The following is a 19,519-nucleotide window of genomic DNA, read 5'->3' on the forward strand; positions in this document are numbered from 1 at the left end:
CCCCCGGACACGCCCCCAGGCCGCTCTGACCGGGGCGCGGGGTCGGGGTCGCTCCGGGGCCGCCGCCGCCGCCGCCGCTCCCGATCATTCCCACCGCCGCCATGGCCACCGTGCTGCAGCGCCTGGAGCGCTTCCTGCACAGCCCCGGCCCCATCGGCGACCTGCTGGCTCAGCTGGAAGCGCGTACCGGCGTCCAACGGCTCTACCTGGCCACAGGTGCGACCGGTACCGCGGGGCCTCCCGGCTTCTCCCGTTCTGTCTCCTTCTCCTCCGGATCGTGGGGCGCCTTGGCAGCTGTTCAGCGTGGCTCTGGGCTCAGCACGGGGGCACGGGGAGGGCGGGCAGGCAGGTTTGGGGGTGCGGAGCGGGGCCGTGCTGGGAGGGGGCTGGGGGTGCCTGGGGTGACATCGCTGTCACCGCACTGCCCTCGCCTTCCGCAGGCACAAAATCCCGAAATCCTGAAGCTCGCAGGGTCCGAGTGTCAGAGGTGGCAGAGAGACCCTCCAGACCCCTGGCCCTGATGGGGGGGTTCCCGTTGTGGGTGAGCCCCCAGATCGTGGTGGCTCAGAGCAGGCACTGGGGATGGGAGCTCGTCCCCGTGTCCCACAGGTGGCACCGTGGGGATCCGGCCTTTAACCGGATCCCTGTTGTTCATTAATGAGGAGCCAGCCGGATTCTCCCCAGGGATCCTCCTCCTGGATCCTTCTCCTCTGACCCTCGGCCCTGTGCCCTCTCTGCCAACTTGAGCTGGCCTCATCCACGTGCTCCAATTCCAGATTTCACATCAAACCTCCCGGGGGAGCTCGGGGCTTCCCTGTTTCCCGTGTCCCTGAAAGCCTTGGGGCTCCAGGTGTGATTTCCTGGCCCTTCACCTGCAGCAGGGCTGGTGTTCCCACTCTGAGGGCAAAAGTGTCCGTGGAGGAGCACGTGCTATGTGCAGGTTGTGTTTGGATGTGGTGCCACTCAGGGATCTCCCAAGCAAAACAATCCTGGGGATTTGGTCAGGCTCAGCCGTGATGGACTTCTGGGGTAGAGCAAGAGTGGACACAGCAGAAAGGGATGGTTCTGCATTCTGGATCCCTGTCCTGGGAAGGAGAAGCTGTTGCTGAACTAAAAATTCCTGATTTCTCCCTCGCTAATTTGTGTTTGAACCATGGGCTGGGGTTTGGAGCAACCTCTGGGCAGCACCACCTCTGACTCCCTCAGCAAAGCCTTTTCCTGGGCTTTTGCTGTTACATAAATTTCTCTGGGGGTTAAAATCCTGTGAAATCCCTTCTAAGGCTCTTGGGGAATGAAACCCAGCACTGCCTGGACCTGCCTGCCCTCCTTGGAGGGAGCTTTGGGATTGCTCCAAAGCCACGCTGCTCCTGCCCGTCTCCCAGGAAAGACCCGGAGCTGTGGGTGCCCGGATCCGGAGCTCAGCCCAGGAATGCTGCAGCGAGCAGAGCCGGGATTATCCACCCTCCGAGCCCGAGCAAGGGCTTTAACTCACCCTCACAGACAGGTTAATTCCCGGCTTTCTTGCTGCTGCTGGGAATTTGTTCCGGTGCTGGGCTCCATCCCGAGTATCCCTGAGGTTTCCCTGCCCTCTGAGCCCTGCTGAGAGCGCGGCTCTGCCGTGCTTTCCACCCCAAAATCCCACCCCTGTCCCACCTTCCCCACCCAGGCTCCGCTGCTCCAGCCTCCTGCGAGCGTCCGGGCGCTGGGCAAAGGCTGCGGCTCACAATTAATTGAACGATCTAATTGAGTAGCAGCGGGGCAGCGGGGTTGGATTGCCGCTCCCAGGGGAGCCAGCCCTTCCTCGGTGCCGGCAGCCTGATCCGGGAGCAGGGCTCGTCCTTGAGCCGGAGCTCGGGGAATGCCGAGCGGCTCCGGGGGAGACGAGCGGAGCCTTGACTTTGGACCACGGGCGTGTTGTCAGCGTCTCCGGTTCCTGCCGCCCTGGCCCCGCTCCAGGGGCGAAAGTGCTGCGAGATCGGGGTGGTAAAGTCCCCTCCGAGCCAGGGGAGGGGACAGACGGTGACAGGAGCGGGTCACGGGTCCCTCGGGGAGGAGCGGACTCCTCCACGGTCCTCGTTCCATCGAGCGCCTCAGCGGAATTAACGGGGGGTGGTCGTTACCCCCCGGCACACTCCCGTTCCCCTCTGGAATGAGAATCCCGCTCAGCAGACCCAGCGGGGTCTCCCCTGGTGGCAGCAGGCTCCAGACCGTCCCCTGTCCCCCACAGGCTCCGTGGCTTTCCTGGGGCTGTACCTCATGTTCGGCTACGGCGCTTCCCTGCTCTGCAACATCATCGGCTTCGTCTACCCCGCCTACGTCTCGTAAGTACCTGTCCCACACCTGGAGAGCGCTCCCCGCCCCTCGCTGAGGGTCTCCCCGCTCACTCAAGAAGCAATTATGGCTGGGAAGCTCTTGAGACCTTCCTGGAAGGGCTGGGGCCGTGCCAGCGCAGCGGGCAGGTTCCCCGCGGGGTGTGGAGGATTTGGGAAGGTGGAGCCCAGCCCAGAGCTGCTGCAGCCGTGTCCTCCCCTCCTTCCCCTGTCCTGCCGCAGCATCAAAGCCATCGAGAGCAACAACAAGGAGGATGACACCGTGTGGCTCACGTACTGGGTGGTCTACGGCATCTTCAGCATCGCTGAGTTCTTCTCTGACCTTTTTCTCTACTGGTTCCCCTTCTACTACGCTGGGAAGGTGAGGGCTGTGCTGGCTCCTCCTGCCCGGGGCTGGACGGGAGGAGCTGGGTGTGGTGGGCTCTGCTGGTGGAGATGCCCAAAGAGGCTCCCTGGAACAGAGCCGGGCAGAGTTAAAGGAATAAAGTAGGGATTTATTAAAAGGCTTTCAAAGGATTCACCTTGGGCAGTGCAAGAGCCCCGGGTCACGAGTTTTCACACTTTTATAAGTTTTGGTCCGTTTCCATATTGGGGTTAATTGTCCAGTTACAGCTCCAAGTTGTGCAGTCCCATCCTCTCAGGTTGCTCTCCTCCATTCCCTGCTGTTTGCACTTTTTGGGCCTGAAGCTGCAGCTGTGTCCTTGGTTCTGGGCTGGAAAAGGATTGTTCTGTGTGACTGAGCTGTGAGGAGAACTTGCTGACACTTTAATATGAAGTTCAGAGTTATTCACCAATGCAGTGCAGAATCTGGAAAATACGAAAGCTAAAACTTAAAGGCATCAGAGGGGCTGCACCCAGCCCAGACTCTGGGACCTGCAGTGAGCCCAGCCTCGGACTGGAGCAGCTGAGCCCCTCCTGTCCCTGCAGTGCCTGTTCCTGGTGTGGTGCATGGCCCCAGTGCCCTGGAACGGCTCCCAGTTCATCTACCAGAGCGTCATCCGCCCCTTCTTCCTCAAGCACCACCAGGCCGTGGACAACATGATGGGTGACATCGGCACCAAGGCCCTGGACGCGGCGTCCTCTGTCACCCGAGAAGGTAGCTCCGGTCCCCCCGTCCCTCCACCCTGCTCCGTGTCCAGGTTTTCCCAGCGCAGGGGCGTGGGCAGCTCGTTAATTAGCAGCGGGTGATTATTTCTCGGTGCCCATGGGCAGCCCCGGGGGGCACCGTGCCCTGTCTAACCTCTCTCTCCTCTCTGCGCTGCACGGTCCAGTCCTGCAGACTCTGGCCAAGAGCAGAGCCCGGCTGGCGGCCGGGGTGGCCCCGCAGCCCAGCCTGCCCGTATGTACCGAGCCGCGGCTGCCGGGGACGGGGCCGGGCCGGGTCTCGTGCCCGCCGCGGCACCGCCCGAACCGCTCTGCTCCCGCACAACCGGCCCTTTCTCCCGTGGCGTGGCTAGAGGAGGCGCTTCCCTCCCGCTTCTCCGTGTGTCCATCCGTGTGTCCATCCGTGTGTCCATCCCTGTGTCCATCCCTGTGTCCATCCCTGTGTCCACGTGCCCCTCAGCGCTGCTGCCGACCTGGGGCTCCCTCCGGAGCCCACCGGGGGCGGGGAGGGCAGGGCTGGCTGTCACCGCCGTGCTCAGCAGGACCGGGACGGTGACGCGGGGCCAGGACACCGGGCAGTGCCCCGGGGACGGGCACTAACACCGTCCGTGTCTCCACAGGCGTCAAAACATCCCTGAACCTGGCAGATTTAGTGCAGAAGGTGAAGTAACAGAGACATCGGGGCCACTGGTACCGGCACTACAGCCCCGGTACTGGGACCAGTACCGGCACCGCGCTCCCGGTACTGGTACCGGCATCCTCCGTTCTGGCACCGAAGTCCCCCATACCGGCACGACAAACGCCGGTACCGGCACCATGCTCCCGGTACTGGTACCGGCATCCTCCGTTCTGGCACCGAGGTCCCCCACACAGACTCCGGTACCGGCGCCGTGGCCCTGCTAAGGGTACCGGCCAGCCCGGGCCGTACCGCCCGGGATCCCGACTTTCTCCGGTCCGAGTCTGTTGTTCCCCCGTCCCCCAATAAACGCCGGTGCCCCCCCAGCGCCGCTCCCGTCCCGCGTGTTCCGCGACCCCGCGCGGCGCCTTTAAGAGCAGCTGGGGGCGGAGCCTCTTGGAAAGGGGCGGGGCCGTCTCGATGACGTATCCGGGGCGTGGAGGAAGTGCGGCCGGGATAGGGGGGTCGGTGTGTCGGTCTGTTGGTCCGTCTGCGGTCCGGGGGGTCGGTCTGTCCTGTGGGGGGCTCACGGCGCTCTGTCTGTCCGGGGTCGGAGGGGGCCGGTTTATCTGTGCGGGGGTGGGGCTCTGTCTGTCTGTCTGTCCGTCCAGCGGCGGGGGGGGGGGCAGGGAGGGGGCTGTCCGTCTGTCTGTCCGTTCAAAGGGCGGGGTGGGGGAGTCGGTCTGTCTCGGGGAGTGGGCAGCACAGGGGATCTGTGTGTCTGTTTGGGAGGCAGGCAGGCAGGTGTCTGTCTGTCTGTCTGTCTGTCCGGAGGGGAAGGTGGGGGCGTGTTCTGTTTGTCCTTCCGGGGGCACAGTGAGGGGGGCTCTGCCTGCTGCGGGGGGGGGGGTCCGTCTGTCTGTCCATGGGGGGTCTGTCCGTCTTGGGGGGATAGAAACAGGGAGGGGAGGTGTCTGTGTGTGCTTGTCTGTCTGTCCGTCCGGGGTGGGGGCAGCGCAGCGCCCTCACCTCCGCCCTCCGCAGCCCCTCCCACATGAACCCCCCGCCCCGGGATGAGCTCCAAGGCCAAGCGGGTGCTGCCCACCCGCCCTGAGCCCCCCAGCGCGGAGCAGATCCTGGCCGACGTGCAGGGCACGCTCCCCTCCGACCCCGTGTTCGTCCTGCCCGCCGAGCCCCCCCAGGACCACGGCCCCGCTCCAGGTGAGCCCTCGCTGGGGAAGGGGGGACGCGGGGACCCCCCGGCCCCGCTGAGCCCCGGCTCTGCCCGCCAGGCTGCCCCGAGCCCGCGGCCGAGGAGCGGGAGCGGCTCTACCGGCAGGTCCGCTCCTACGTGGGGATGAACGCAGGGCTGCAGCAGTCCCGGGAGCGGCTGCGGGAGCGGCGCCGGGAGCTGCAGAGGGTCGGGGAGGCGCTGGAGCGCGGCATCGCCGAGATGAGGCAGAAAGCGTTCTGAGGGACCGTGCTGGGCGCCTCGGGACACGCCGCGCCGTGGTTTCACCTTCCCAAAGCCGTTTGCATCGGGAGGATCCGGATTTGCCAGGACAGCCCCGGCTGTGCCACCCCAGTGACTTTTTCCCAGGAAACACCGGGACCCGCCAGGCCGGCACGGTGGCACTTTCCTGCTGCTGGGACAAAAGCTTGCACCCCTCCTTCTGCCCCTGAACCGGCTGCCATGTCCCCCGTGGGTGGCACGTCCTCTGCTCCCTACGACTTTTCCCTCTGGTACTTCCCCGAGGATGACCACGTCGCCTCCCGCATCGCGGAGCGCCTGAGGGACGAGGGGTTTCGGGGCTTCACCGAGCACCAGGACCAAGTGGCGGGGACATCCGTCATCCTTTCGGCCGTGGAGGTCATCGAGGCCAGCCGGGTGGCCATCCTGCTCCTCTCGGCCAAGTCCCTGGGTGACCGGTGGTGCCAGCGCGTGTCGCAGTGGAACCTGTTCCACAATGTCCACCAGCGCGGCCCCAGGGTGGTCCCTGTGTGCGTGGGGGTGAGCAGGGCCCAGGTGCCCCCGTTCCTGCAGCACCTCGTCCCGCTGGAATACCAGAACGAGTTCTTCTTCCAGCGGCTGCTGGCCAGCCTGAGGTCCCGCCCAAGGAGCGGGGCCATGCGGGTCCTGCCCGAGGGGACGAACTGAGGGACCACCAGGGGGGCTGGGTCGGGGGCCAGCACTGCCCCATGGTGTGAAAAACTGCCCTGTTTTGCTAATAAAGGTGGTGGGAATGGGTCAGCCAGCGCTGTGGGCTGTCACAAATGTCACAAACCCGCATTTTTGGAGTTGAGGGTGTCAATTTCTGTCTGCAGAGCCGAGCGCTGGGGGGGCCGTGGGTGTTTCCCACCCCCACAGGTGTGACCTTGTGGGTGCTTCTTCCCCTTCCTGCCCCCCTGAGCTGCATCCCTGCCCCGCTGCTGCCCTGCCCCGCTGTCACACGCCACCCGGGGCTCCTCCAGCTCGGCGGCTGCACCGGGAGACGCGGAGAGGGCGGGATGGGGGCGAGGGGCTGCCTGGGGCCGCTGCTGCTGCTGCTGCTGCCGCCCCTCCCGTGGGGTGAGCACCGGGCCGGTGGGTCCGGCGTGGGCTCGGAGTCACTGGCCGGGGCGGTGGCAGGAGCTGGTGGGGACAGGACCTGGCTGCAGCCGTCCATCATCGGGGGACACGAGGCCAAACCTCGCTCCCGGCCCTACATGGTGTCCCTGCAGTTCCGGGGGGTTCACGCCTGCGGGGCAGCGCTGCTGCAGCGGAGCTGGGCGCTGACGGCCGCGCACTGCCGGCCTCGGGGGTGAGTCCGGCGCGGCTGCGTCCTGCCCGGGGAGGGGACGGGGCTCCGGGTGCGCGGCACCGGGCTGACCCCGCTCCCGGCGCGGGGCAGGTCGTGGGACAAGGGGCGGCTGGTGGTGGGGCTGCACAAGTGGCAGAAGCGCGGGGCGAGCACGCAGACCTTCTCCATCCGGGCTGCCTGTCCCCACCCCGGCTACAACCGACGGACGATGGAGAACGACCTGCTCCTGCTCCAGGTGGGGCTCGGGCCGGCCGCGGGGAGGGCTCCGAGCGGGGCTGGAGCGGCGGCGGTGCCGGGAAGCGCCGCCGGGAAGGGCGGGGTGTTCGCGCGGGGTCGGTGCAGCTGCGCTCGCAGCCGGGGCGAGCGGCGGGGTGACATTTCCTCTTCTCACCCCCAAGAGATTTCACACCTGGGTGTCATCTCCCAGCTCCCATTGGCGCTGCACAAGGGCGGTGCTCCCCTTGTCCCCCTGAGCTCCCCCTCAATCCCCCGCCTGCAGCACTGGGGTGCTCCCCTTTGACCCCCCCCACCCGCGGTGTGGGGGTGCTCCCTGCCAGCTCCTCTGCCCATGGGGGGGTTCTGACGCCGCCCCCCGCCCGCAGCTGGACGGGAAGGTGACCCTGAGCAGCACACGGCAGCTGATCCCGCTGGCGAGCCGGGAGCCGGCGCCGGGGGCGCGCTGCAGCGTGGCGGGCTGGGGGGTCGTGGACCGCCAGGGCCGGAGGCTGTCGCCCACCCTGCAGGAGCTGAACGTGACGGTGATGGACAAGCGGATGTGCAACAACAGCCGCTTCTGGCGCGGTGAAATCGGCCCCGGCATGATCTGCTTCCACGGGCAGCACCGCGGCTCGGGCCCCGCCAAGGTGAGAGCTTGCGGGTCCAAGGTCTACAGAAAGCCGAGCCCGGCTGCGGGGGGATGCTCACCCTGAGCAGGTGAGATGTTCTCCCGGCCATGGTGGGGGTCCCTGTCGCCTGGTCCACTCCCCGGTGTCACCCCCCCCAGGGTGACTCGGGGGGGCCGTTGGTGTGCGGGAAGCGGCCGGCAGTGGCCGGAGTGATGTCCTTCAACAGCAAGAACGCCGCTGACCCTTTCAAGCCACCCGTGGCCACCTCGACCGTGAAATACAAGAAATGGATCCAGAAAACGCTGCGGAGGGGCTGCGGATCCGGCCAGCCCAAACACACGGGATAGACCAAACACCACTTCCTATTTACACAGGTTGGCTTTTAATTGGGAATACTGTCCAGAATCTGGTAAAATAACATCCTTAGTACATAGATACAGTGACGGCGAGCGGAGCCCGGCGGGATTGTCAGAGGAGGAGGAGGGCGGTGGCTTGTAGCCGGGGGGCGATGCTGGCCCTCCTGCCACCCCTGCGCTCCGTTACAGCACTCGGGAGTGATGCTCCTGGGATTTTCCTGCTTTTCTTCAGTCCCGGCTACTGGTCCCTCCATGCCGGGCACTGCCAGGGCAGGGGGGCTCCAGTGGGCACCGGGGTGTGCCCATCCCCACGACCCCAGTGCCCATCCCTGGGGACCCCCTGCGTATCCCCATGGTCCTGGTGTCTCCCTGGCCCCACTGTGTGTCCCCAGTGCAGCCCAGAGCTCCTCACTGTGTCCCCACAGCCACCCAGGTGTGTCCCCTGCACATGTCCCCATAGCCCTGTGTCTGTCCCTACAGTCCCCCCGTGGCACTGGGATGGGGGGGCACAAGTCACCCCACCCAAAGGAGGGAGTGATGGTGCAGGACTGGAGGTATCCAAGGGGTCTGGGACCACCTGGGTTGGGGGTCCCTCTGCAGCCCATCCCCGGGGCTGAGGCACTTCCCAAAGTTGGCACCTGGGCATGGCTGGCAGCAGGAGTGGGGGTGTCCCCAGGGTTTTGGGGCTGGCAGGCCCCGTGCTCGTGGGCGTAATCCAGTCCTGGATGGATTCGTGTCCACATCCACAAGGACACACCGGGATCCTGGCTGCAAGCCGAGGCTCTCCTGCCCTGCGGGTGGGAGGCTGGGGGGCTGTGGTGGAAGTGAGGGACCCCAGACCCTTTCCTGGGGGTTGGGCATCCTGGTGCCAGCTCAGCACCCTGTCCCCTCCCAGAGCAGCCCCCCAGCCTGGTGACAGCACCGTGTGAGCAGCCCCTGGGATGAGCCCATCGGGACCCCGGCCACCCCCACGAGCCCTGCCCGGCTCCTCCTGCACCATTTCCTGCCACCCCCTCCGACCAGCACAGGTCACCCTCAGCCATCAGGAACCTCCAACGGGGGTCCTGGCCCTCCAAACGGGGGTCCTGGTCCCCATCTCCCCCTCCAAATCCTCTCCTTTGCATCCCTTCCCTGTTAATAAATGAGCCAGAGCTGGTGCCAGACGGGCTGGAGCGTGTGGGGTTTTCCTGCATGTGCTGTGTCAGCTCCCGGGCGTGTGGGATCAGGCCCTGGCTCAGCCCCTGGGTGAGCAGGATGGGGGCACACGGGGACACAGCCCCACCTCAGCTCGTCCCTGGGCGTCCATCAGTGGGAGGGGATGGTCCATGAGAACAACCCCAGCTCGGGCTGAACCCGGAACGGTCCCAGTTCTGTCCAGTCCTTCCTGCTGGGAACGATGATGCTTCAGCACAGCAAGACCCCAGCCGGGGCCAGCAGCGGGATGGGGTGACTCGCTGGTCCCCTGCTGTCCCACATCCCCACGTGTGTCCCAAACACAGTCCTGGCCAGCTCCTGTGGGGCTGGGGACGTCGCAGGACCCTCGCTGGGGCATCATCAAGCTTGGATTTTCTCCACTGCCTTGTCGGCCACCGCCGTCACCGCCATGGGGCTGGGGACGTAGTTGAAGGGGGTGACACGGGCGGCCTTGCTGGGGGAGCCGTGCCGGCTGCCGGGGAAGGTCCCGGCGGGCGCCTCGTGCCCGAAGGAGATGGGCAGGGCGGCCTTGGCGGGCGCGGGGGCTTCGCCGTCGCCGGTGGCGCGGGGGTGCGGGGGTCCCTCGCGGGTCTCCAGCGTGGGAGAGGTGCTGGAGTTTGTCTTGGAGGTGGCGAAGTCCTCGGTCTGCACCACGGCGTCGCTGGTTTTCCTGGGCGTGCCGGGGGTGCCGGGGGGTTCCTCGTCGGCGGAGCCCGCCAGCGGCAGCGCGGAGGAGGGCAGCGTGCTTTTGAGGATGTGCGGGATGTCCTCGTCGCGGATCCTCCGCCACGTGCCCTTCATCACCACCACCGGCGGCTTTCCCTGCGGCCCCCCGGGAGCCGGCTCGTTCTGCCGCCGCCGCGCCGCCGCCTCGGAGCGCACGGAGGACGGGCTGGCCGCCCGCCGCGCCACGCTGATGTTGGGCGAGGACGAGTAGCGCTTGAAGGGCTCGGCCGCGGGCACGCTGCTCTTCACCGGCAGCCGGGACGGGCTCTCGGAGCTGGTCCGGCGAGGCGGTTTGGCCCCGGCCGTGGCTTTGCCGCCGGGCTGGGCTCTGGGGATGAGCGGCCGCTGGCCGGGGGTCGCCGGTTTGGCCGCCTTGAGCTCGTCGCAGCGGGAGGAGCAGAGGAACACGGCCGGCAGCGCGGCTCGGCTGCGCTGCGGAGAGCCCCGGCGAGGCAGCGAGGTGGCCGGCGGCGCCGGGGACAGGTCGGAGCGGTGCCGCAGCAGCAGGCTCGAGGATTCCTTGATGAAGGTGAGCTGGCGCAGGAAGCCGGAGCGGTCCGAGTCGCTCCCGCTGGAGCGGGCGGATGACATTCGCACCAGGTTGAGCCGGCTGCCCCCCGGCCCCCCCGGCCGAGCCTTGGAGCCATCGACCTGCTCCTCCAGCACCGGCATGGCCCCCCGGCCCGGCAGCACCTTCCTGCTGGGCTTCTGCATGAAGGGGATGCGCACGGGCGACTTCTGCGTCTTGGACTGCTTGGGAGCCGGGGATTTGGGGGCCGGGGCTCTGCCCGGGGGTCCCGGCGGGGAGGAGGAGCCGCTGGCCTTGCCCGTGGCCGGGCCGCCCTGCTTGGTGACCTGGGAGGGCGACGGCAGCTTCTTGGGGGCGTGCTGGGAGGGCGTGGAGGTGCGGGAGGAGCCCGAGGAGGGGGGGCCTTTGCCGATGCGGGCGGGCGGGGTCGTGCTCCTCTTGGGCAGCGCCAGCTCCCCGGTTTCGGGGGCTTTGCCCAGCCGGTGCAGGCTCCGCGAGCGCTGCTGGCTCAGCGAGAGGTTCTTGGCCGGCGGCGCCTCGGGCTTGGCCCCGGGGGTCTTCTTCGGGGTGGCCCGTGGGCTGGGGGCATCTTTGGCCAGGCTGGGCATGTAGATGACGGTCCTGCCGCGGAAGACCACGGGCAGGTTGGGCACCGGCTTGGCGGGCGCCGGGCTCCGCTCCGCCCTGGAGCTGGCGCGGGCGGCGGGACGGGCACCGGCCGCGTCCTTGCGCTCCGGGCGGCCCTTGCTGTGCTCCCTCCTCGCTGGGTCCCGGCCGGAGGCGCTGCCGGGCCGCTGCTTGTCCTGCCTGCCCAGGGAGAGCTGCAGCGTGGAGCCCACCGAGAGCCCCGACATGAAGGACAGGATGGAGTCGGACTCGGAGGAAGGCTCCCGGGACAGGGAGGCGGCAGCCTGGTGTAGCCAGGTGACGATGGAGTTGGCTCCCTCCTGGATGGCTTGCCACTCCACGCTGTCCAGGTCGGAGCCCCGGTCGGAGCCCCGGTCGGAGCCGGCTTCCTCCTCGGGGTGATGCCTGGCCTCGGCTTTCCGCTCCCTCCCTCCGGTGCCCGGCGGCTTCTGCTTTCTCTCCACCGGCCTGCGGCGAGCCGCGGGCCGCCGGCGCTTGGGCATGGCCGAGCCGATGCACTTCTGCAGCAGATCATCCTCCGAGTTGAGGCTGGGGGAGCTGGGCGAGCCCCCCTGCGCCTGCCCCGCTGCGGCTGACCGCGGCCAGGCGGCTTTGCCGCAGGGCTGGCCCCGCTCCTCGCCCTCGGAGAGGTTGGCGTCGCTCAGGGAGCTCATGGAGGAGCTCAGGGAGTAGCACGGCGGCGTCTCGTCGGCGATCAGGTTGTTTTGAGGCTTCGTCTTCGCCGGACGGGAGCCGGGCTCGGGGTCTTTTTGCGGGACGGAGCCTCCCCAGCGCTCCTTCCGCGGCGCCCGGCCGGGCTGGGCTCTGCTGCCGGACCCGTCCCTGCCCGCCTCGGGCAGCTCGTCCAAATCCGGGTCGTAGAAGCAGTAGACGGCTTCCTCCGTCGGCGTGGTGTGGCACAGCGACTGGAACACCACCCCGTCCTCCAGAGCCTCATCCTTCCTCCCGGGGGCACCGCTGGCGCGGCCCACCCCCAGCTCCAGGCTGGCTGCGCCCTTCGGGAGGGTCTGGCCCCGCTTCCCCTCCCCGCGGCCCGGGCCCGCTTTGCCCTTCCCGGCGGTGCCGAGGCGGGCGGGGGCCGAGCTGCCGGAGGCGGCCCTGCGGGCCGGGATGGTGCCGGGCTGGCGGCGCCGCTCGGCCAGGGGGTGCTCGGCCTCCTCGCCCGCCGGGTACCGCAGGGTCTCGTCGCTCAGCGAGGCGGCGCTGGAGAAGTTGACGGGGGTCCCGTCGGCCGAGTCGGTGAAGGAGTCGTCGTCCTTGAAGAGGTCGCGGGCGGTGGCTCGCAGGTGCTTGGGGACGCCGGGGTGGGTGTGGGCCGGCACCAGCATGTACACGGGGACGTGCAGCGGCTTCTTGGTCTGCGGGTGCAGCACCTGCCCGGACAGCAGCGAGGTCTTGACCTTGCGGAAGCGGGAGGGCATGGCCGAGCTGATGCACTCCTTGAGGATCTCGATGTCGTCGTCGTCGGGAGGCTCGGGGCGCTCCGCCCTCCGCCGGCCCTCCAGGTACCGCTCCTCCCGCCGCTCCTCGCGCTTCTCGTGAGCCGCGAAGTTCAGGCTGTTCTTCTCCGGGAAGGTGGGGATCAGCTTGAGCTCCACGTCCTTCTGCACGTAGTGCTCGTGGAGGGGCAGGGCGCTCAGGCTGGAGGCGCACGAGAAGTTCTCGTTGGGTTTCTCCACCGTGAAGTAAACCATGGAGTCCAGGTCCTGGGGCAGCTGGAAGCGTTCCTTGAAGTCGGTGATCTCCATGAACTTCTTGACGTTGTTCTCCCACTGGATGTTGAACTGGCTGGTCTCCTTCTCCGGCTGGCAGCCCAGCTCGAAGAGCGGGGTCTTGCTGCGGCTGGGGGGCATGGTCTGCCCGGGGCTGTCAGGCAGCTCGCTGGGGCTGATGGTGCCGCTGATCATTTCGCTGCACGGGTCGCTCTGGATGGAGCTGGCGATGGAGGGGCTCTCGAAGCTGCCCAGGGAGCTGACGGAGCTGCAGCGGCTCATCACCAGTGGCGTCTCCTGGATGTAGTTCTCTGAGGAGCTGGAGGGCGTCAGGTCCTCCTGGCGCGAGGGCGAGGCCTCCCGCAGGAAAACCTTGTCACGCTTCGGGAAGGGGATGGTGATGGGCTGGGAGATCCCCACCGGCGTGGTGGGACCTGGATCCACCACCTTCTCCTTCTCCTGCCTGCCATCCTCCCCTTCTGCGTCCCCTTCCTCCATCTCCAGGATCTCCAGGGAGGAGTCGCTATCCAGGTCGTTCTCGCTGTGGCTCTGCCCATCCAGCACATTGTCTGCCGAGGACAGGGACGACAGGGAGCTGCACCGGGAGAAGCAGATTGGGGTGTCCTCCACCGAGTACTTCTGCACCGACTCCTGCTCCGCCGAGGCCGGTGGCTGGGCCGGCAGCTTCTCCGGGATCTTGCTCAGGGGCTCGGCCGCCTGCAGCAGTGCTGGGGGGAGCCAGGCTTGCTTCCTGCCCAGGAGGGAAGGCTGGTGGCCAGCAGCCGTGCTGCTCTTGGCCAGGGTCTCAAGCATGGGGATGTGCTGGTAGGATGGAGAGAGCTTGATGGTGCGAACATGGGGGTCGGTGGGGGCCTTGGTGCCCACCTCCTTCTTCCACTCCGTCTCCTTCTCCGGCACCTTGGGGCTGGGGAAAGTCACCATCTTCTTGGCCCGTTCGGGCAGCTCCCGCTGCTCGGGTTTGTCTGGCTCAGCCGGCTCCCTTGCGGGCGGCTCGGCCCGCTCCGGTTTGCCCAGGATGCTCTTGAGGTCGAGCCTGCTGGGCCTCTTCTGGTAGCGCTGCAGCTCATCCCGGTAGTCCAGGAAGGCGGCCCTGGGGCAGGGCTTCATGTGCTCCTTGGTGCAGTAGCCGTCGCTGGTGCTGCTGCTGTTGAGGCTGTCGGTGGACAGGCTGGTGTAGGCCATCTTCAGCCGCAGCAGGGTGTGTGCCCGGCTCAGGCTCTCCCGCTTGGCGAAGCCGCCGGCGTCCGACAGCCGGCACGGCGAGCAGGACTGGGCGCGCGCCTCGTGCCCGTCCTCGGGGCCGTACTGCCAGTCCAGGCAGTGGTCCTCGGAGCTGAGGCTGAAGCTGTCGTCCGAGGAGTTGTGCATGGTGGAGATGTCCTCCACCAGCTTGTCGATCTTGGCCACCGTGCTGGAGATCTTGTTGGCCAACTTCTCGGCGGCCAGCGAGACGTCGTCCTCCGGCAGCGGCGGCTTCTTGGGCTCGGCCGCCTTCCCGCTGCCGTCCTTCTCCGGCTCCGGGCAGCGCCGCTGTGCCAGCGCCCGCGGCAGCGCCTGGCCCTGCAGGAAGGAGGAGTTGAGGAACATGGAGAGGACGGAGGCGCTGGCCGTCTCCACGCCGGTGGAGATGTTGGGCACCTCGTCGTCGTCGAAGCAGCCGGAGTCGGAGGCGTAGTCCTTCACCAGGCTCTCCATGTGCCGCGTCGGCTTCTTGGCGCTCTGGCCCTTCAGGCTCTGCTTCTCCATGGTGTCGAAGGTCTCAGCCAGGTGTTTGGCGTCCAGCTCGGCCTCCAGCGCCTTCTGCTTGCGCATGTAGAGCGAGGGCATGCAGGAGCCCGGCGACACCACGGCCGCGTCCTTGTACTTGGGGGGCCGGTTGGTGAGGAGGTTGCGCAGCGCGGCCGCGCTGCCCATGGCGATCATCTTGTGCTTGGAGTGGATGAGGTTGCGGAGCATGCTGACCGCCCCCAGGTCCCACAGCAGCTCCTGGTCGCGGGGGCTGCGGGCTGACAGGTTCCAGAGGGTGCCGCAGGCGTTGCTGACGATGGTCAGGCTGTGCGAGCGCAGGTGCTGCAGCAGCGTCTGCAGGCAGTTGTGGTCCCGGAGCACCTGCCTGCGGGACAGAGGGGACCCCCCGGCCATCAGGGTGGTCCTGGATCCACTCCCTGCCCCATTCCAGTGCTGTTGCTGGGGTCTGCAGTGCCCTCCAATCCCACAGCACCCCCCAGCACCACCACTGGTGCCCAGGGTCCCCCATCTCCATCCCCCTTGTACCTGCAGCCATATCATCCCTTGGTGCCATCCAGGGGTCCATAGAGCCTGGGATCCTCTCTTCCCATCCTACTCCCAGCTGCAGCATCCCCCAATGCCATCCCTAGGTCCGTGGTGCCCTCAGGTGCGGCCCCACCCCGCAGTGCCCCTCACCTGTAATCCTCCCGTGTGGCAACGAGGCTGGAGACGTTCCTGAGGATGCCACCGCCGCTCTCGATGATGGCCAGGGAGTTGCTCTGGCACTTGTAGGTGAGGGTGCTGACCAGGAAGCCCAGGGCCCCCTCCACCCCGCAGATGGCCGCCTTGTTCTCCGTGCTGTGCGCCGAGAGGTTCCACAGCGCGCTCAGGACGCTCTTCAGTGTCGACTCCTACCCCGGGAGGGGACACACAACTCCTGTCAGCCCTATCCTGTCACCCTGTGCCTGCTGTCACCCACCCCAGGGGGACACACAGCTCTGCCAGGTCTTTCTGGTCACTGTGCCCTCTGTCACCCACCCCAGGCTCACCTTGCCGGCGTGCAGGGCACAGCGCATCAGCCCGGTGACGCTGCCCACCTCCCGCAGCACCTTCTTGCTGTTGATGTCAGCGCGCCAGGAGAGGTTCCTCAGGATGCTGGAGACCACCTGGAGAGGCAGAGCGGGGTGAACGGGCACAGGGACTGTCCCCCTACCTGTCCCCCACCCCAGGGAGCCCCACCAGCACCCACCTGGTGCAGCTCCTCGCTGTCGGAGCCCAGCTGAGCCACGATGGCCTCCATGCAGCCCCTGCGGGAGCACAGCGTGGCCTGTGGGGAGGACAAGGGTGGTGAGGGTGACACTGCAATCCCTAGACCCTGCTGAACTCCCCCACACCCTGCTGATGTTCCTCAGACCCTGCTGATCTCCCTCACACCCTGCTGATGTTCCTCAGACCCTGCTGATGCCTCCCAAACCCTGCTGATGCCCCCCAGACCCTGCTGATGCCCCCCAAACCCTGCTGATGCCCCCCAGACCCTGCTGATGCCCCCCAAACTGCCTCCCCCCACCTTGTTGACCACATCTCCGAAGGTGAGGTTGGTGAGGGCCATCCCCGCGTAGCGGCGCAGCGCCAGGTTCAGGGGGTCGTTGGTCATCTTGTGCATCTCGTAGTCCACCTGCAGCAGCTCGGCCACGGCCTGCAGCCCACCTGTGGGACGGGGCAGGGGTCATTTGGCGTTCCCCCACCTCCAGCACCCCGTCTGGGTGTGGTGCAGAGGGAAGGAGCCCCCTCCCCGCGCTCACCCAGCTCATTCATGGCCCGCCGGTACTCCTCGTCGAAGGACAGCTTCATGATGGCACAGGTGGCCTGGCAGATCTGGGGCTCGATGGGCACTGGCACTGCGGGGGGATGAGGGTCAGTCCCCTGTGGCACACACGATGCTCCCAGCCCCTCCCAGCACGCGTGGCTCCCTCCCGCCCGTACCGGCGCCCTCGGGGCCCCGTGCCCCGTCCCGGCTCTGCATCTGCAGCCAGTCCCAGCAGGTCTCCGAGTAGGAGCGGATCTGCTCCAGCACGTGCAGCACCCGCATCTCCTTCTTGGCCTGGCCCTCGTCGGGCTGGGAGAAGACAATGTTGTGCAGGGCGGCGTTGGCTCTCATCCGCGCGTCCTTGGCGCCCGTGGGGCTCTCGGGGGGCCCCGGCTCCCCGTCGGAGTCGTGCAGGATCTGGATGAGCAGGGGCAGGCAGCCCGACTTGCGCATGGCCAGGCAGCTCTCCTGCGAGCTGGACATGGCCAGCAGCGTGCGGGACATGTCCTCCTTGTCCCGCGTGGCCAGCATGGACAGCAGCCAGAACACCACCTCCACCTGCGGGGGGCACACAGGGTCACGCTCAGCCCCACCGCGGGCTCGGCCCAGCCCAGCCGGGCTCCGGCTGCTGCCCCTCACCTTGGTGTTGCCGCCCTCCTCGGGGTGGGTCGGGGGGTCCAGGCTGCCGTCCCCCTCCATGCCTGGGACCTTCCCACAGAGCTGCAGAGGAGGGGGCAGGTGGGTGGGGGGCTGCGTTGCAGCGCCCTCACCCCCCTGCCCAGCCCCTCCCCACTTTCCTGCCACCCCTGCCGTCCCCAGCCGTTGCTTCATCAGTGCCAGGGCCGTGTTTTTGTTGTTTTAGGTTAAATCGGGGATGATTGGGATGGGGGAGCTGCTGCAGGCGTGGGCTCAGGGAAGGGAGAGCGTGGGTGGGCAGTGGGGAGGGGGCTGGGGCTGAGCCTGGGGAGTGATGGAGGCGTTGGAAACGGGGGCTGAGAGGATCTGGGGGTGTCTGGGGGTGATGGCAGCCATGGGTGTTGCCGCGTGGGGCTGTGGGTGACAGTGGGACAGTGGCGATGGCAGCCCGTGATGGTGACAGTGGCAGGGCTGTGGGGGACGGGGGGAAAATGACAGTGGGGAGGCTGTGGGGGACAGTGGGACAATGACAGTGGTGGGGCTGTGGGTGACAGTGGCACAATGACAGTGGAAGGGCTGTGGGTGACAGTGGGACAATGGCAGCCTGTGATGGTGACAGTGGCAGGGCTGTGGGTGACGGTGGGAAAATGACAGTGGTGAGGCTGTGGGTGACATTGGGACCATGTCAATGGCACCCTGTGATGGTGACAGTGGCAGGGCTGTGGGTGACACTGGGTCCGTGGCAATGGTGGGGCAGGTGGTGACAGCGTGGCGTTGGTGATGGCAGCCCATGACGATGATGATGATGGCGGTGGAGCTGTGGGTGGCAGTGGGACAGTGACAGTGGTGAGGCTGTGGGTGACACTGGGACCATGTCGATGGCAGCCCATGGCGATGACGATGACGATGACGATGGCAGGCTGCCCACCCTGGCGTCCCCGTCGGCGGCAGATGCCGCGGGAGCCCCCGCGCCGCCCGCCCGCCATGGCCTACTTCTGGTCTCCATGGCAACTGCCCATTTCACGGTGCCCGAGCCACACAAAGCCCTGGCTGTGCCGATGGGGACAGCGCGGGGACAACGGCGGGGGGGCCGTGCTGGCCCCCTCCTCCACCCTTCCTGGCTCCATGGCCCCGCAGGGAACGGGGACGCCCCGGCCCCGCTACCTGCGGCTCCGGCTGCTGCGCCTTGTCCTGCGCCTCCATCAGCTCCTTGTCGATCTGCTCCAGCCGGGATGCCCGGATCTGGGGGGCACAGAGGGCGTTGGAGAGGGCTGGGACCCCCCAGGACCACAAGGTATGGGAGGGAGGGGTGTAGGGGTGCAAGGAACGGGGTGTGAGGAGCTTGAGTAGGGTGTGAGGAGCTGGTCTAGGGCTCCCAGAGCTGCTTGTGAGGGTACCCAGAGTTGAGCCCATCAGTCTGGGGCCCCCCAGAAGCCGAGCAGGAGGAGTTTGGGGGTGAAGGACCCGACCTGTGCCCTCTGCACCATCTCGTCAGCCGTGCCGAAGCGTTCCTCCATCAGCGAGCGGATGTGCTGCGCCTCGAACTGCAGCTGCTGCCGGATCAGATCCATCTGCATGGAGAACTGCGGGCACGGGGGGTGCCGTGAGCGGGGCAGCTCCCCGTGGCCTCGGGGGGGACAGGGGGTGTCCCCCACTCACCGTCTCCACGTGGGGCAGCTCGTCCAGGCGCGTGGCCAGGCTCTGCAGCTGCGCGTAGTACCAGACCTTCTCCTTCTCCTCCTTCTCGATCTCCCCCAGCAGGAAACACCTGCCGAGAGGGGAGGACGCCATCAGCACAACCCCCGGGCTCCCCCCAGCCCCTTTTACCCCCCAGACCATCACCTCTCCCGGTCCAGCTCCTCCAGCATGCGGAAGGTGGCCCTGCCCAGCTCCCCGGGGCCGTCCCGGTGCGGGCCGGGGGCGGGCGGGCTCTCCTCGGCACCGCGCCCGCCGCTCGTCGCCTCCGGGGCGAACTTGAGGTTGTAGAGGCTGGTGATGTCCATCTGCAGGGCTGGGGAAGGGGACAGCGGTGTCAGGGTGGGCTTGGCGGGGTCTCCCCCTCCCCACCCTGCCCGGGCACCCACCTTTGAGCTGGTCCAGCACCTCGGTCTGCCCCGAGGACACCATGACTCGGGCCTCCTGCTCCAGCTTGCCCTGGAGGTGCTTCAGGACCTCCTGAAACAGGGGTGCAGCCATTGAGGATGGGGAGACGTGGATGGAACCCCCGCATTTCGGGGCCTGTGCCGCCCCCCCAGCCGGGCCGGTCCCCACCTTCATGTCCGAGGTCTCATTTTCCAGCTTGGAGAGGTGGTTGGAGTTGTCCTCCAGCTCCCGCCGGAGGTGGCTGTTCTCCTTCTTCAGCGCCTCCACCTGCCGCACCAGCTGGTCGTACGAGGCGATGGAGCCGGACATCTTCACCTCCTGCAGCGCCTGCGGGGGGGTTTGGGGGTGGGCAGCACCCGGGGG

The 19,519-nt window shown here is 67.5% G+C and overlaps 4 protein-coding genes across 11 annotated transcripts; 3 read left to right on the top strand and 1 right to left on the bottom strand.

Moving 5' to 3' along the window:
• Window position 1: 1 nt before the first annotated feature.
• Window positions 2-4,435, top strand: REEP6 (receptor accessory protein 6). 2 transcript variants are annotated; one of them, XR_005953502.1, is made up of 6 exons: window positions 2-216; window positions 2,228-2,321; window positions 2,553-2,691; window positions 3,258-3,426; window positions 4,055-4,211; window positions 4,295-4,435. XR_005953502.1 is itself a non-coding variant. In XM_041416195.1 (5 exons), the coding sequence occupies exons 1-5, from the start codon at window positions 102-104 to the stop codon at window positions 4,102-4,104; spliced, it is 567 nt and encodes a 188-aa protein (XP_041272129.1). In that variant the 5' UTR covers window positions 2-101; the 3' UTR covers window positions 4,105-4,435. The 2 variants fall into 2 exon arrangements, 1 of the variants encoding a protein (XP_041272129.1); XM_041416195.1 differs by having other exon boundaries at window positions 4,055-4,435.
• An 85-nt stretch (window positions 4,436-4,520) lies between these two features.
• On the top strand, window positions 4,521-5,524 carry CUNH19orf25 (chromosome unknown C19orf25 homolog). 7 transcript variants are annotated; one of them, XM_041416223.1, is made up of 3 exons: window positions 4,521-4,586; window positions 5,095-5,271; window positions 5,343-5,524. In XM_041416223.1, the coding sequence occupies exons 2-3, from the start codon at window positions 5,124-5,126 to the stop codon at window positions 5,522-5,524; spliced, it is 330 nt and encodes a 109-aa protein (XP_041272157.1). In that variant the 5' UTR covers window positions 4,521-4,586; window positions 5,095-5,123. The 7 variants fall into 7 exon arrangements, with proteins under 7 accessions (XP_041272157.1, XP_041272148.1, XP_041272167.1 ...); XM_041416214.1 differs by having other exon boundaries at window positions 4,525-4,618; XM_041416233.1 differs by having other exon boundaries at window positions 4,533-4,574.
• A 1,034-nt stretch (window positions 5,525-6,558) lies between these two features.
• Window positions 6,559-9,080, top strand: LOC121341461 (granzyme M-like). Its single transcript, XM_041414956.1, has 5 exons — window positions 6,559-6,851; window positions 6,942-7,086; window positions 7,454-7,714; window positions 7,855-8,070; window positions 8,948-9,080. Exons 1-4 carry the CDS (start codon window positions 6,559-6,561, stop codon window positions 8,041-8,043), a joined length of 888 nt encoding a protein of 295 aa, XP_041270890.1. The 3' UTR covers window positions 8,044-8,070; window positions 8,948-9,080.
• A 526-nt stretch (window positions 9,081-9,606) lies between these two features.
• On the bottom strand, window positions 9,607-19,465 carry APC2 (APC regulator of WNT signaling pathway 2). The gene is made up of 14 exons (XM_041416803.1): window positions 19,325-19,465; window positions 19,138-19,228; window positions 18,896-19,064; window positions 18,713-18,821; window positions 18,523-18,636; window positions 18,218-18,295; window positions 17,057-17,137; window positions 16,594-16,975; window positions 16,413-16,508; window positions 16,178-16,317; window positions 15,860-15,937; window positions 15,660-15,776; window positions 15,307-15,521; window positions 9,607-14,995 (listed from the first exon to the last, which is right to left on the bottom strand). Exons 1-14 carry the CDS (start codon window positions 19,463-19,465, stop codon window positions 9,607-9,609), a joined length of 7,200 nt encoding a protein of 2,399 aa, XP_041272737.1.
• Window positions 19,466-19,519: the final 54 nt, after the last annotated feature.

The sequence above is a fragment of the Onychostruthus taczanowskii genome, unplaced genomic scaffold (assembly GCF_017590055.1).
Source record: "Onychostruthus taczanowskii isolate IOZ18803 unplaced genomic scaffold, ASM1759005v1 scaffold106, whole genome shotgun sequence".
Classification (NCBI taxonomy): Eukaryota; Metazoa; Chordata; class Aves; order Passeriformes; family Passeridae; genus Onychostruthus; species Onychostruthus taczanowskii.

Coding starts and splice junctions, on each gene's coding strand:
- REEP6 (XM_041416195.1), top strand. CDS start 102: ATGGCCACCGTGCTGCAGCGCCTGGAGCGCTTCCTGCACAGCCCCGGC. Junction 2,692..3,257: donor CCTTCTACTACGCTGGGAAG/GTGAGGGCTGTG, acceptor CTGTCCCTGCAG/TGCCTGTTCCTGGTGTGGTG. Junction 3,427..4,054: donor GTCCTCTGTCACCCGAGAAG/GTAGCTCCGGTC, acceptor GTGTCTCCACAG/GCGTCAAAACATCCCTGAAC.
- CUNH19orf25 (XM_041416223.1), top strand. CDS start 5,124: ATGAGCTCCAAGGCCAAGCGGGTGCTGCCCACCCGCCCTGAGCCCCCC. Junction 5,272..5,342: donor GGACCACGGCCCCGCTCCAG/GTGAGCCCTCGC, acceptor TCTGCCCGCCAG/GCTGCCCCGAGCCCGCGGCC.
- LOC121341461 (XM_041414956.1), top strand. CDS start 6,559: ATGGGGGCGAGGGGCTGCCTGGGGCCGCTGCTGCTGCTGCTGCTGCCG. Junction 6,852..6,941: donor GCGCACTGCCGGCCTCGGGG/GTGAGTCCGGCG, acceptor GGCGCGGGGCAG/GTCGTGGGACAAGGGGCGGC. Junction 7,087..7,453: donor ACGACCTGCTCCTGCTCCAG/GTGGGGCTCGGG, acceptor CCCCGCCCGCAG/CTGGACGGGAAGGTGACCCT.
- APC2 (XM_041416803.1), bottom strand. CDS start 19,465: ATGTCCGGCTCCATCGCCTCGTACGACCAGCTGGTGCGGCAGGTGGAG. Junction 16,976..17,056: donor AGGAGGGCGGCAACACCAAG/GTGAGGGGCAGC, acceptor TGCCCCCCGCAG/GTGGAGGTGGTGTTCTGGCT. Junction 15,938..16,177: donor TCGGAGATGTGGTCAACAAG/GTGGGGGGAGGC, acceptor TCCTCCCCACAG/GCCACGCTGTGCTCCCGCAG.